General features: G+C 37.6%; 1 protein-coding gene across 11 annotated transcripts in view; it reads left to right on the top strand.

Moving 5' to 3' along the window:
• EIF4G3 (eukaryotic translation initiation factor 4 gamma 3) overlaps nucleotides 1–12,444 on the top strand; it is a 271,609-nt gene that overhangs the window by 158,855 nt on the left and 100,310 nt on the right. For 8 of the 11 annotated variants that reach the window (XM_023758375.1, XM_023758374.1, XM_023758378.1 and 5 more), the window contains 2 exons: nucleotides 1,082–1,187; nucleotides 8,904–9,743. In XM_023758375.1, the coding sequence (XP_023614143.1) occupies nucleotides 1,082–1,187; nucleotides 8,904–9,743 (946 nt within the window). Of the gene's footprint in view, nucleotides 1–1,078; nucleotides 1,188–8,903; nucleotides 9,744–9,838; nucleotides 9,997–12,444 lie in introns of those variants that run through there. The other 3 variants (XM_023758373.1, XM_023758370.1, XM_023758379.1) reach the window with 2 other exon arrangements.

Genomic DNA, 12,444 nt, shown 5'->3' with positions numbered 1-12,444 from the left:
GTGAGACTTAACTGACTTAAAAATGTTTTTATGAACTCTCACTTTTAAGTGTCCCTATCCACCCCAAATCATCTATACCTAAATCCCACCTATCCAAAAAATCCAAAACAAAACAAAAAGAAAATCAGAATTATGCAGGGAGCTCTGCTCTGATAGCACTGATGGAATTCAATGTCAGAGGCTGTGTCTATCAAAAACTTGACTTTAGATCTCCGAGGAGAGACACTGCTTTGTTTTGTGGCTTTTGTAACCTTCAAATCCAGAACAAATACCTGCCTGGAATGTGATGTAGAATGACTGTCCGTGTCCTTTTCTTCTTTAATTCTTGTTCCCTCTAAGTTGAACAATGGCTGCAATTTTTTCAACCTACTCTGCTAAGATTTTGGTAGGCACTTTTTATTTCAATATACTGGCTGAGTGAAAATAAAAATATCCGCTAAGATATTTTTAGTCTGATTTCTGACTGCGAAAAGATATTATTCTTGACTCAGAAGCTAAAGACATTTTTAAGGTGAAAGTTCCTTTAGAGACTTTGCAAGTTGCATTTATCTATGTGATAATATGGACAAATGACAAGGATCACCCCTCAGTATTGTTTTCTTGAACCATAACTGGTTTTAAAACCCATCGTGCTTTGTCCTGCTTTTGGCAGATGAGTTACTTTGCTAGGTAGTTTATAAGTGAAGTTGACCAAAACCCCTTTGGTCTTTGATGGGAGGCTGTGACCTTTCAGATGTGACCTCTATTGTTAGGTTGAAAGTCTCTTTCTCCTTAGAAGGAACACTACTGAATGCATTGTACTAATGATTGTTGTGCTGTCTTCTCTTGCTGTGGCTAATAGTAATCATCTCTTTTCCTTTCCCTTTCCTGCTGCCTCTTTCCTTCCCCATCTTCCCATATACTTTCTGAATTTATTAAACTGGCCTATATATTTTTTCCTTGCTTTCCTTTTTTTTTTTTTTTTTTAATTTTGTGATCTCCTGTTCCACTTTGTCTTCCCCACTTGGCTTGGGTTCCATATTGCTAGTTTTTATGTTCGCACGCTCATTATCACCCTTTTTTGTACTTCAAATCCCAGCAGCTGCCCAGCCAGGTCCCCGAGCACAGCCCTGTGGTTTATGGGACTGTGGAGAGCGCTCATCTTGCTGCCAGCACCCCTGTCACTGCAGCTAGCGACCAGAAGCAAGGTTTGTGTATGACTGTTTTCCTCCCTCTTATCTTTACTCTCTTTTTATATTAATACACTTTCCTTAGCATTTAAGAGTGAGAGTAAAACATTTAAGGATTATTTAAATACCCACTTTTAAACAAAGCTTTGAGTTTGAGAATCACAGTGTTCAACATCTAAGAAATTAAAGTAGGGGTCATTAGTAAAATTTTTTCTACATTAATCTTAATGCCTCAATGTCAGTATATATTTATAAAAGCTTAACTGCCTTAAACTTTTTCTGCAACAAGGTTGGGAGAATAAATCAAAGCATGTATTGCTTTACAAGAAGAACACAGTTTTATTGATGTATTCAACATGTTCCTGTGTGTCCTGCCATTCTAAAAACAAAATGTTTCTTCTTAGAAGTTTGGCTTTTATGGCCTTAGTTGGGGATAGTATTGAGTTCAAACACTGACTTCATCATGTACTAGCTATTTGGTCTCACTGGTCATTATGCAGTGTGTCTTAGTTCCGTCACTTATAGAATGGAATAAAGAAGACCTACCTCACAGGGTTGTTGTGGGGACAAACCTAGCATTTGAAATGGGCTTAAATTACAGCCATAACTACTGATACAGGAATCATACTAAGGTCTCTATACCTATTGACTTTGAACGTGGAGTGCCAAATGTTTGTGGAAATAAATAAATCCTCTTGGATTTATAATAGAAAACATTCAGGGAAATCTCACTCCAGAAAGTGGGATATTACAGTCTCTCTTTGATGCCTCATTGGGTTCAGGTTGACTTTAGCTAAAATAAGTTCTGTGTTATATTTGTTTTATAAGATCATTTTAGCCCACAAGATAGATAACCTGGCATGCTTCTAAAAGTTGCACTGTCAAATACTTGACTTTGAACGTGGAGTGCCAAATGTTTGTGGAAATAAATAAATCCTCTTGGATTTATAATAGAAAACATTCAGGGAAATCTCACTCCAGAAAGTGGGATATTACAGTCTCTCTTTGATGCCTCATTGGGTTCAGGTTGACTTTAGCTCGGGCCGATTGTAACTGCGTATTACCAAATATTTGTTTGTAATCCACCCTTTTGGTGGATGGAACAAAACCAAAAGACAGAGCCATCTTATATTTTGGCGGGAAATTCACCCGCACTCCAAGTGTTAAAGCTAAATTTTTAAATGTTAAAGTTATTCACCGTGCAGGAGTGTGATTCATAGGTATTGAGGAAAGCCACTTCCTAGTCCCAGTGATAATGCAGTTTTCAGTCAAAATTTAGAATGCTTTCAGTCTGAGTGGAGAATAATTTTCAGATTATTCCCTTCCAAACTACTTCTTTACTTTTGCAGTTATAATCCTTTTGCTAGTTAGAATTATTCTAAACATACTGAATACTTACTATGCAAAAAAGCCTTTAAATATATCCTCTATGCAGACTCTCTCCATAGCTGGGCCATGCTAAAGAGTTCATAATATTCCTTGATGATGATAGCTCTGACCTGCTAAGATTTTTCGTTGTTAGACCAGTGATGGCGAACCTATGACACCTCTGACACGCGAACTCATTTTTTTGGTTGATTTTTCTTTGTTAAATGGCATTTAAATATATAAAATAAATATCAAAAATATAAGTCTTTGTTTTACTATGGTTGCAAATATCAAAAAATTTCTATACGTGACACGGCACCAGAGTTAAGTTAGGGTTTTTCAAAATGCTGACACACCGAGCTCAAAAGGTTTGCCATCATTGTGTTAGACACTTGCATTTTGTCTCTTATAGCCCTTGATTTTCAGAAGGAAGAATGCAGAATTCTTGGTTTCCTCTGTTTTTTATGCTTTGTGGAAATTTGAATCATAAAAACCAACATTTTTAATTGACATATGATATAGATATGGGTGAATTGGAAAATATTTCAGGTTACCTTGATGAAAAGAAAACACTTTCATTTCAAGTACATAGAGCTGATAAATAATTCTTTGGGACTACTACTGTCTTCCTCTTAGTGTCAACTATCTTTCAGAAAACTCAGTGGTAGTTATAATTTTCTATTTGAAATTCTACCAATAGCTTGCCAATATATAGAATAGTTTTTGAAGAAGTATTTTTTATTACTTATTTATTTTTAGTATTTTAATTCATTTTTGATAGAGAGAGGAAGGGGACAGGTGAGAGAAAGAGAGAGAGAAACATCCATGTGGGAGGGAAACATCCATCAGCTGCCTCCTATTACATCCCCTACTGGGAATCTAATAAAAAACCTTTCAATACATGGGACAGTGCCCAGCCAACTGAGTCACACTGGTCAGAGTTGAAGGAGTATTTTAAAAAATATATTTTTATTGATTTCAGAGAAAGGGAGAGGGAGAGAGAGATAGAAACATTGATGATGAGAATCATTGATTGGTTGCCTCTTGCATGCCCCCTACTGGGGATCGAGCCTCTAACCCGGGCATTTGCCCTTGATGGAATCGAACCTGGGACCCTTCAGTCCACAGGCCGACACTCTTACCCACTGAGCAAAACTGGCTAGGGCAAGTTGTTGTTTATATAATTCAGATAACATTAGAAAGGGGTCATTCTTTTTCTGAAAATAATTTTTTTTTAATACTCACACGAGGATATGTTTTTGTAAATTTTAGAGAGAGAAACATCGATGTGAAAGAGTTGCCTCTCAGATGTACCCTGACTGGGATTGAACCTGCAACATAGGTATGCCCTGATCGGGAAATGAACCCATAACCATTGCATGGGATGATGCTCTAAATAACTGAGCCACCTAGCTTGGGCTTCAGAAAATATTTTTTAAAATTTAAAAATGTCCTTTTGAAATTAAAGTAGGATATTAAATATACTATTTTCAAAGATTGGTATATTAGCTCCAAGAATCAATCGATTATGTATTCTGCCATCAGATTGGTTTTTCTATACAATGGAAATATCATTTCTGAGGGTTTGCCCTGGATAAAATCTACCATGTTAGCCCTGAAGTCTCCAACCATTTTGAGTCACTTAAATACCTCTTTTTTCAGAAACCGTTTTGTTTTCTAAACTGAAAGGCTATGATTTTAACACTTGCTAACTATATGACCTTGGACCTATGACATAATTTCTAAGTCCCTCAGTTTCCCCATCTGTAAAATAGGAATATAATCATTTTTACCCCAGTGGCAGTTGCAAGAATTAAAGAACATTGTGTATTTATGGTATTTGACCCAGTTTCTGGTACATAATAAGTGCTTATTTGATAAATGTCAGCTGCTATTAAGCTTCTGGTTTTCAGAGTTTTTGTCATGAACAGCTAGAGTGGTTACATGAAGATCTAAAGACCCAGGAAAAGACCTCAGGTTGGTGTGTAGAGAGAAAGACTATTGAATGAATTAAAATTTCAGCTGGTGTTGATTGTATAAAGACAGTTTAAAATCAGCGGTCGCCAACTGGTGGTCCGTGGACCACTGATGGTCCGTGAGGTCAGAAAGGTTGGCGACCACTGGTTTTAATGATTGTTGTTTGCTGTTTGGGGGAAAGTGCATTCAGCCCAGTGTATTGAGGATAATTAAATACAAATAAAAGTTTTTGTGCCTTGGTCTTAGTGCCTTTTGAAAGCATTTGGTGTTGGGTAGGTATTTAGTGAATGGCATTTTGTTGTAATCCAATCACTTGTAAAGCAATGTAGCTCAATTGAGGTTGTTCTGGCATAAGGACAGGACTATTCTCTGTTAAGTGAGACTGTCCTTCAAATTGCAGGATGCTTAGTATTTTTGGTCTCTGCTCATTAGATGACAGTAGCACCCTCTCAGTCACATAAGGCTCATGACAACCAAAAGGCACTCATCTAGGCAGTTGGTTCCACCACAATATGAGAATAAAAGGGGGTAGTATTTTCTTTCTTTCCTATATGACGTTCATTATATTTACTATATGTAATGAGAAAGAAAAAGTATCTTATCTCATTATCAGAGTCATTGTTAATAAATGTCCCAGACTTTCACATATGCATATATGTTAGTATTATACATTTTTTATTTGTTTGTTTGTTTTTATCCTCACCCAAAGATGTTTTATTGATTTTATAGAGAGTGGAAATGGGAGAGAGGAAAACATTGATCAGTTGCTTCCCATATGTACCCCAACCTGGGTTCAAACCCGCAACCGAGGTATGTGCCCTGGCTGGGAATCCAACCTACAACCTCTTGGTGCACAGGATGATGCTCCAACCATCTGAGCCACCCAACCAGGGCATTATTATATATATTTTATTGATTTATTTTTTGTTTTGTTTTTGTTAATCCTCACTCAAGGATATTCTTTCCATTGATTTTTTTTTTTTTTTTTTTGAGAGAGAGAGAGAGTGGAAGGTGGGGAGGGAGGGCGGGCAAGAGAGAGATAGAAACACGAATGGGAGAGACACATCGATTGATTGCCTCCTGCATGCACCCTCTTCCACTCAAACCTACAACCCAATACGTGCCCTTGACTAGGAATCAAACCTGCGACCCTTCAGTGCTAGGGCCGATGCTCTAACCACTGGCAACAGCAGCCAGGGCTATATATTTTTTGTTACCAAATTAGACTTATGCTCTACATACAGTTTTGTGCCATGCTTTTTTAAAAAAACTTATCTTTTGTTATAAACTTACCATATTATTAAATGCTTTTTTAAAAGCCTATTTTAAATCATTACATAATATGCCATGATATGCCCAGACCATCATTTCTTTATAAATCCCTCATTGTTACACATTTAGTCTATTTCTCTTCTTTTTGTTATTATACTGTTGCCTTAAATATTCCAGATCTCTGTCTCTTTTCACTCTTACATTATCTTTTTTTTTTAAATTCTTAAAAATGGAATTCCCACAAGTTCCTAAAGATGACCAAATGTTATAAACATTTCTAATGCAGTATATTAGGTTTCAAATAATCTTGGCTCTGCAAAGCATTATCTTAATAATAAAATCTATGTTCTTTATTTAGATCTACTATATTATACTTTTCCACTTTCTATATGAAAGGCCGTATTTGTGTGTGTGTTTTTTAAATTTACCGATTGACTTGAAAAAGAGAGAGGAAGGGTGGGGGGGAGAAAAAGAGAGAGAGAGAGAGAGAGAGAGAAAGAGAGAGAGAGAGACATTGATTTATTGTTGCACTTATTTATGCATTCACTGGTTGACCCTTGTATGTGCCCTGACCTGGGATCAAACTCACAACTTTGAACTCACAACTTTGGCATATCGGGAAGATGCTCTAATCAGCTGGGCCCCACCAGGGCTTTAATGAATGAATTAAGGAACTTTTTATTTCAGAATAAGGAGCTCTCAAAATAACTTTTTGTTTCTAATTTGTTTCATTAATGTTAGATTATTCTCAGGGGTATGTAGAAGTTTCAGTCCTATGTCTCCTTTTGTTTGATTATTTCTAGTGTCACACATTTTATTTCCTATTAATGTGAGAATTATTATTTTCCACTGTTTAATTTACTGCATCTATGTATAAAGAGTGTTATTGTGATGTGCTTTCACAATGTTATCCTGTAATCTGGATGCTTGACCCATTCATTAGCAATTATTCCATTGAATTGGAAATTATTTTCATCAGAGATATTTTAATAAATGTTTATTTGTTATATATGTGACACATATATATTTCTTTGAAATATTTTTGTCTCTTTCCCTGGCAACTTAATCTGAGGGATTTGACAATGAGAGCCTATTGATCTTTTCTCCATTACAATAAACAGGCAGAGTTCAATTTAAGAAGCACTGACCTTTATGCCCATAAATTAAAGTGAATTTTAAGTCTAGTAAAAGTAGTTGCAGTGAATAAATTAGCCTTTAACAACCCACTGGTAATATTTATTGTCTGTTTATCTGAGTAACAGAGTGTGTTTTCTTTGACAGACTTGGTTCACCACAATCTATTGTAAAGACTCATTTTCGTTGATGCCTAAAGATTTCTGACAGAGAAAGTAAAGTCCTTTCAGTGTAGATTGTTTTTATAGGGCTTAAAATTTTTGTTTGCATTTGAAAACATACTCATGAATATCTGCTTTTCCACTAGAGCCACTAAGGAAGCACAAGGTTAGAAAAAAATCTGAATCTCCTTTGGGTTTCATTCCCACAAGGATGAATCATATCAGCTTATCTAGAATTTTAAAATATGGAAATTCTTATGAATTAGAGTTTCTTACATTTTCTGGTACCTTTATTATAATTATCAATTTATTTCTCTCTTGCTCTTGCTATTCTTTCTGTGTCTATACAGAGACATGCATTTTACATATTATACTAAAATGTTTCAGACATATATGTTAAGTGTTCTTTTTTTATTGGACTTGATTATCTGAATATTAATTGTTTTCTCCTTAAAGAATTTATTTTTACAATGAAGGCACAAGTTGAATTTTCAATTTAATGCCTTTAACTTTTGAAAAGTGAAAGTTAAATTAATTTAGAAATGAATTTTTATGTTCAGGAACTTTACTTTGCTGATAGATAATAAATTTCATTGATAAATAAATAAACAAGTAATACATCTTCTTTATAAAAATTTCCCAAAGTGTAGAAATATATAGAATAAAAATATCCTATATAATAAAGAAGGAATATGCTAATTGACCATCATGCCCTCACAAGATGGTGGCACCCAGTCCCCTCAGCCCCGCCGGGGGCCTCGGGTCCTCCTGCACCCACCACTGACAGGCTCAGGCAAGCAGAGCTGGCCAAGGCGCAGGCAAGCCTCTGATGGTGGCTGCCCAGCCGCCCAGGGCCGGCCCGAGGCTCAGGCAAGCCTTGGATGGCAGCTGCCCAGCCACCCAAGGCCAGCCCGAGGCTCAGGTAACCATTGCCAGCTGAGGCTTGCGCTGCCAGCAGTGGCAGCAGCAGAGGTGTGATGGGGCGTTGCTTTCCCCTGATCGCCGGGTCACTTCCCACCCCTGAGGGCTCCTGGACTGTGAGAGGGGGCAGGCCGGGCTGAGGGACTCCCACACCCCCCCTCCAGTACATGAATTTTCATGCACCGGGCCTCTAGTCTATTTATAAAAGTTTAAGCTTTGATGTGTACTGACCACCAGGGGGCAGAAGTTCAATGCAGGAGCTGCCGAGCTGCAGTCACTTGGCAGCGGCAGTTCTCAGGTGATGCACCCGGAACCAGAGAGGAGGGAGCCCGATTCTGGGGTGTGTCACTCGAGAACCGCCCTCTCGCAATCTGGGACCCCTCGGGATGTTGGAGAGCCGGTTTCAGCTCAGTCCCTGCAGGTCAGGCCAAAGGACCCTACCAGTGCATGAATCTGTGCACTGGGCCTCTAGTCAGTCTATAATAATTTAATCTCTATTTGCCCTTGAACTATTCTGCCACTATAGTGTATCCTTGATAGAATTTCTACAGGGAACAAGATACAGTGGAGATGGAAGTTATCGCTACCTTAAAGAAAAGGCCCACTCCCATTCCAAGAATGATTTAGCTTCAATTTTAATGAGCTTTTTCTTTGTAATCTTGTCATAATCATTTGATGAATTGATTCTTTCTCCTTCTCCAAAATAAACTGTATATGTGATAGTGGATGTAACTAGAAAAAAAATGACAATGTTTTTGAAGTAGTAGATGTCTAATACTTTGGTCTCTCTTCTGCTACCCATGATTTAGGGTAAGAAATGAAAAGAATTGGCCCAAAATAATACAATATAATCTCTGATCCAAGAATTATTCTTAAAGCTGTTTTTTTGTTTCTTTCCCAGAGGAGAAGCCAAAACCAGATCCAGTGTTAAAGTCTCCTTCCCCAGTGCTTAGGCTAGTCCTTAGTGGGGAAAAGAAAGAACAACTGGGCCAGATGTGTGAGACTACTGCAGCAGTGTCCATACCAGAGCTTCCTCTGCCTCCATCACCAACTGCTGTTTCTCCAATTGCCCGAAGTTCAATTGCTTCCCCCACTTCTGCTGCTCTTAGTAGCCAGCCAATATTCACCACTACTCTAGATGACAGATGCGACCTCTCCTCCTCAAAAGAAGACACAGTTCCTGTACCCAGCCTCACATCTTGCACAGAAACATCAGGCCCTTCGCAAACTGATGTAATTGATGATGACATATGCAAGAAATCTTGTAGTGTAGCTCCTAATGAGATTCCACTAATTTCTAGTACTAACCTAATTAATGAGATGAATGGAGTTAGTGAAAAATTACCAGCCATGGAGAGCATTGTGGAATTAGTAAAACAGGAGGTGTTGCCATTGACTCTTGAATTGGAGATTCTGGAAAATCCCCCAGAAGAAATGAAAGTGGAATGTGTTTCAGCTCCCATCACCCCTTCTACAATTCCTTCCTTTTCTCCATCTCCTCCAACTCCTCCTGCTTCTCCTCCTCCCACACCAGTCATTGTTCCTGCTGCTGCCACTGATGTTAGTGCTGCTGGTGCTCCCACTGCAGTCCACAGAGTCTTAGAAGAGGATGAGAGCATAAGAACTTGCTTTAGTGAAGATGTAAAAGAGATTCAGAACAAAACAGAGGTAGAAGCAGATGGGCAAACAGAAGAGATTGTGGAGTCTCAGAACTTAAGTTCAAGAAAGAGCCCTGTCCCAGGTAAGCTATTCTGCCATTAATTATGTGCTTGCTGAACATAAAAAAGAAGCAGTATTTGAGTTATTTTTTAATTGGCTACTTTCCTTGACTTCCAGAAACATCAAATGAATGCTGAAATTCCTAGTCTGATTTCTTCAATGGTGTATTTATGTTTTAGTGCAGCCTGCACAAGAGTTGCTTGCTCCATTGTATAAAAATGCAAATGAAATTTCAAATATACAAAATGCCTCCAAGGTATATGTCACTCATCGTACATGTGTTTCTTGTTTTTATTTTTTTGCCTTGTTCATATGAATCAGTTCCTCAGTGGTTAATTTTGTTGCTTTGGGGCTGGAAACCAATTAAAACTTTCATGGCCTGTGGTCCCTAATCCTGTCTCCTCAGAATTTTGAAAACCAGTCCATCCTAAACTTAAAGGAACTCCTTTATGCAAGACCTCTTTAATCCTGGATTTAGGAAAATAGCTATCAGAACGTTAAAGGTTTATAACTAGTTCTGAAAAATAAAAGTGCTCTCTTTGATTGACTTGCAGATAAGTTTAATGCTCTTCCACATTTTCTTTTAAAAGTTTTATTTTCTCCTGTAATTATCATTATTATTTTGTCATTAATATTATCAATGCATTGTGTTCTTCCCAATTCAAAATTATTTCTTTTTAATAGACCATCACCTAGGATCTTAGGAACTAATCATTGGGTTTTTAAAATTTAAATCAAAAGTTATCTGAGACTTATCAACTACTCAAGTTATTAGCACATAGAATATGGCTTTTAACAAGTCAGTATAGCCCATGTTATGCAACGTTGCCCTACACTGGATAATTTGCTTTCTCTATACCTGTTAAATTAAGTTATACAATTTGACAATGAGTACTCCCCAGCAGTTGATCTAGATATGCACTAGGGAGGTTTTAGTCACCAGCATCCACAGTATTGTCTGTTTTGCGCTCTCTGATAGGGAAGCTTGACAAGTCAAAAACCTGATCCCTACTTTTAAGATGTAGCTTTCCCATCCAGCTCAATTTTTGAGGCCATTTCCTTATAAATGTCTGTGGAAGGTTTCTGGTTTCTTGGAACAGTAGAACATCTAGTTGAACACAGTAAACTAGAGCAGAAAAGTAAACAATGCAAGGCAGTTAGGGCAGGGAGAAACTTATCATAAATGTTTGTAAATCACCTGTTTCCTCAACAGACTGGCTTCCATTGGCATCGGTATTCCTAATACCATCACTATCTCAGGAACTTTTTTCCTTAGTAGGGTGATGACCTGCAGCTTTTTTGTCAGTCACTCTTTGAAAAAACAGTCTTGGTTTTGGTATGGGTACAGGTGAATGTCCCCCAAAGATCACTCGTTTGTTGGAGAACTGATTTGTTTGACCCTTCATTGTTTTCATACACCTACCTGTGAGTTGTCATTCAATAACTACTGATGTGGTAGTTCCAAAAATAGGAGAGGCTAGTGAGAACAAATTTTAAATGAACATAACAAAGAAAAACAAAGCAATCACGTGGAATTCAAGCCATGCTTCAGAACTGAAATTAGTGTAAAACAAGACTGTACCAAAGTCATACTTCCAGACAGTCATTCTTTGTGTAAGCAGTTTGTCCGTTAAATGGCCTGACATTGCAAGGCAGTGTTCATGGATAAATGGACAAACAGATTTTTGGGTCAAGTAAACTTCCTACTATGGTACATTTGTTTGAAATGCAAATACTCTTGGAATTAGTAATGTAAGTTACCAGTACCTGAGTGAGAGGATATACAGGTTCTTTTTTGTAAACCAGAGGATAGCTAGAAAAGAAGAATTTGTCTTTTGCTTGATTAGGGATGAGGTAGAGGTTAGTGATGTCAGAAAGTAACATGTCTTGGCATTTTTCTATTTTCATGATTTTTTGACCTATAAATGTATTTTAAAGGAACTGGAAATTCTGTAATTTCCCTTTGTATCTTACACTGCTCAAAACCCAAAGTAAATGAACCTCAAGAACCCATGTAACTCTAGCATTTTTTAAAATTATGAAGCTACCAGAAACATTCCTGACCCTCACATTTCTGTACAAATATTTTTAATGTTATGCCACACAAGTTAACAATGAAAATTTTAAATTATTCTTTTAGATATGTCCACCTGAAATTATCATATTCATTTTTTTATTGTTTAAACTATTACATATGTCTCCTTTTGCCCCATTGACACTCCTCCTGTCCACTCCCACCCCCGAGGGCAAGCCCCCACAGGCCCAGTCTCCATGTCCATTGGTTATGCTAATATGCATGCATACAAGTCCTTTGGTTGATCTCTAACGCACCCCCTTCCCCTGCACCTTGTCTCTGGATCTATTTTTGTTCGTCAGTTTATGTTGATCATTATATTCCACATGAGTGAGATCATGTGATATTTATCTTTCTCCGACTGGCTTATTTTTTTTTTTATTAAATCTTTATTGTTCAGATTATTACATTTGTTCCTCTTCCCCCCCCCATAACTCCCCTCCTTCCAGCTCCCACCCCACCCTCCGCCCTCACTCCCCACCCACTGTCCTCATCCATAGGTGCACGATTTTTGTCCAGTCTCTTCCCGCATCTCCCACACCCCTTTTCCCCCCAAGAATAGTCAGTCCATTCCCTTTCTATGTCCCTGATTCTATTATAATCACCAGTTCATTCTGTACATCAGGTTATTTATTCACTTGATTCTTAG

Source organism: Myotis lucifugus, unplaced genomic scaffold (genome assembly GCF_000147115.1).
Source record: "Myotis lucifugus unplaced genomic scaffold, Myoluc2.0 scaffold_128, whole genome shotgun sequence".
NCBI classification, from domain to species: Eukaryota; Metazoa; Chordata; class Mammalia; order Chiroptera; family Vespertilionidae; genus Myotis; species Myotis lucifugus.
The sequence above is the reverse complement of the archived record's forward strand: the minus strand, read 5'-3'. Positions and strand labels throughout refer to the sequence as shown.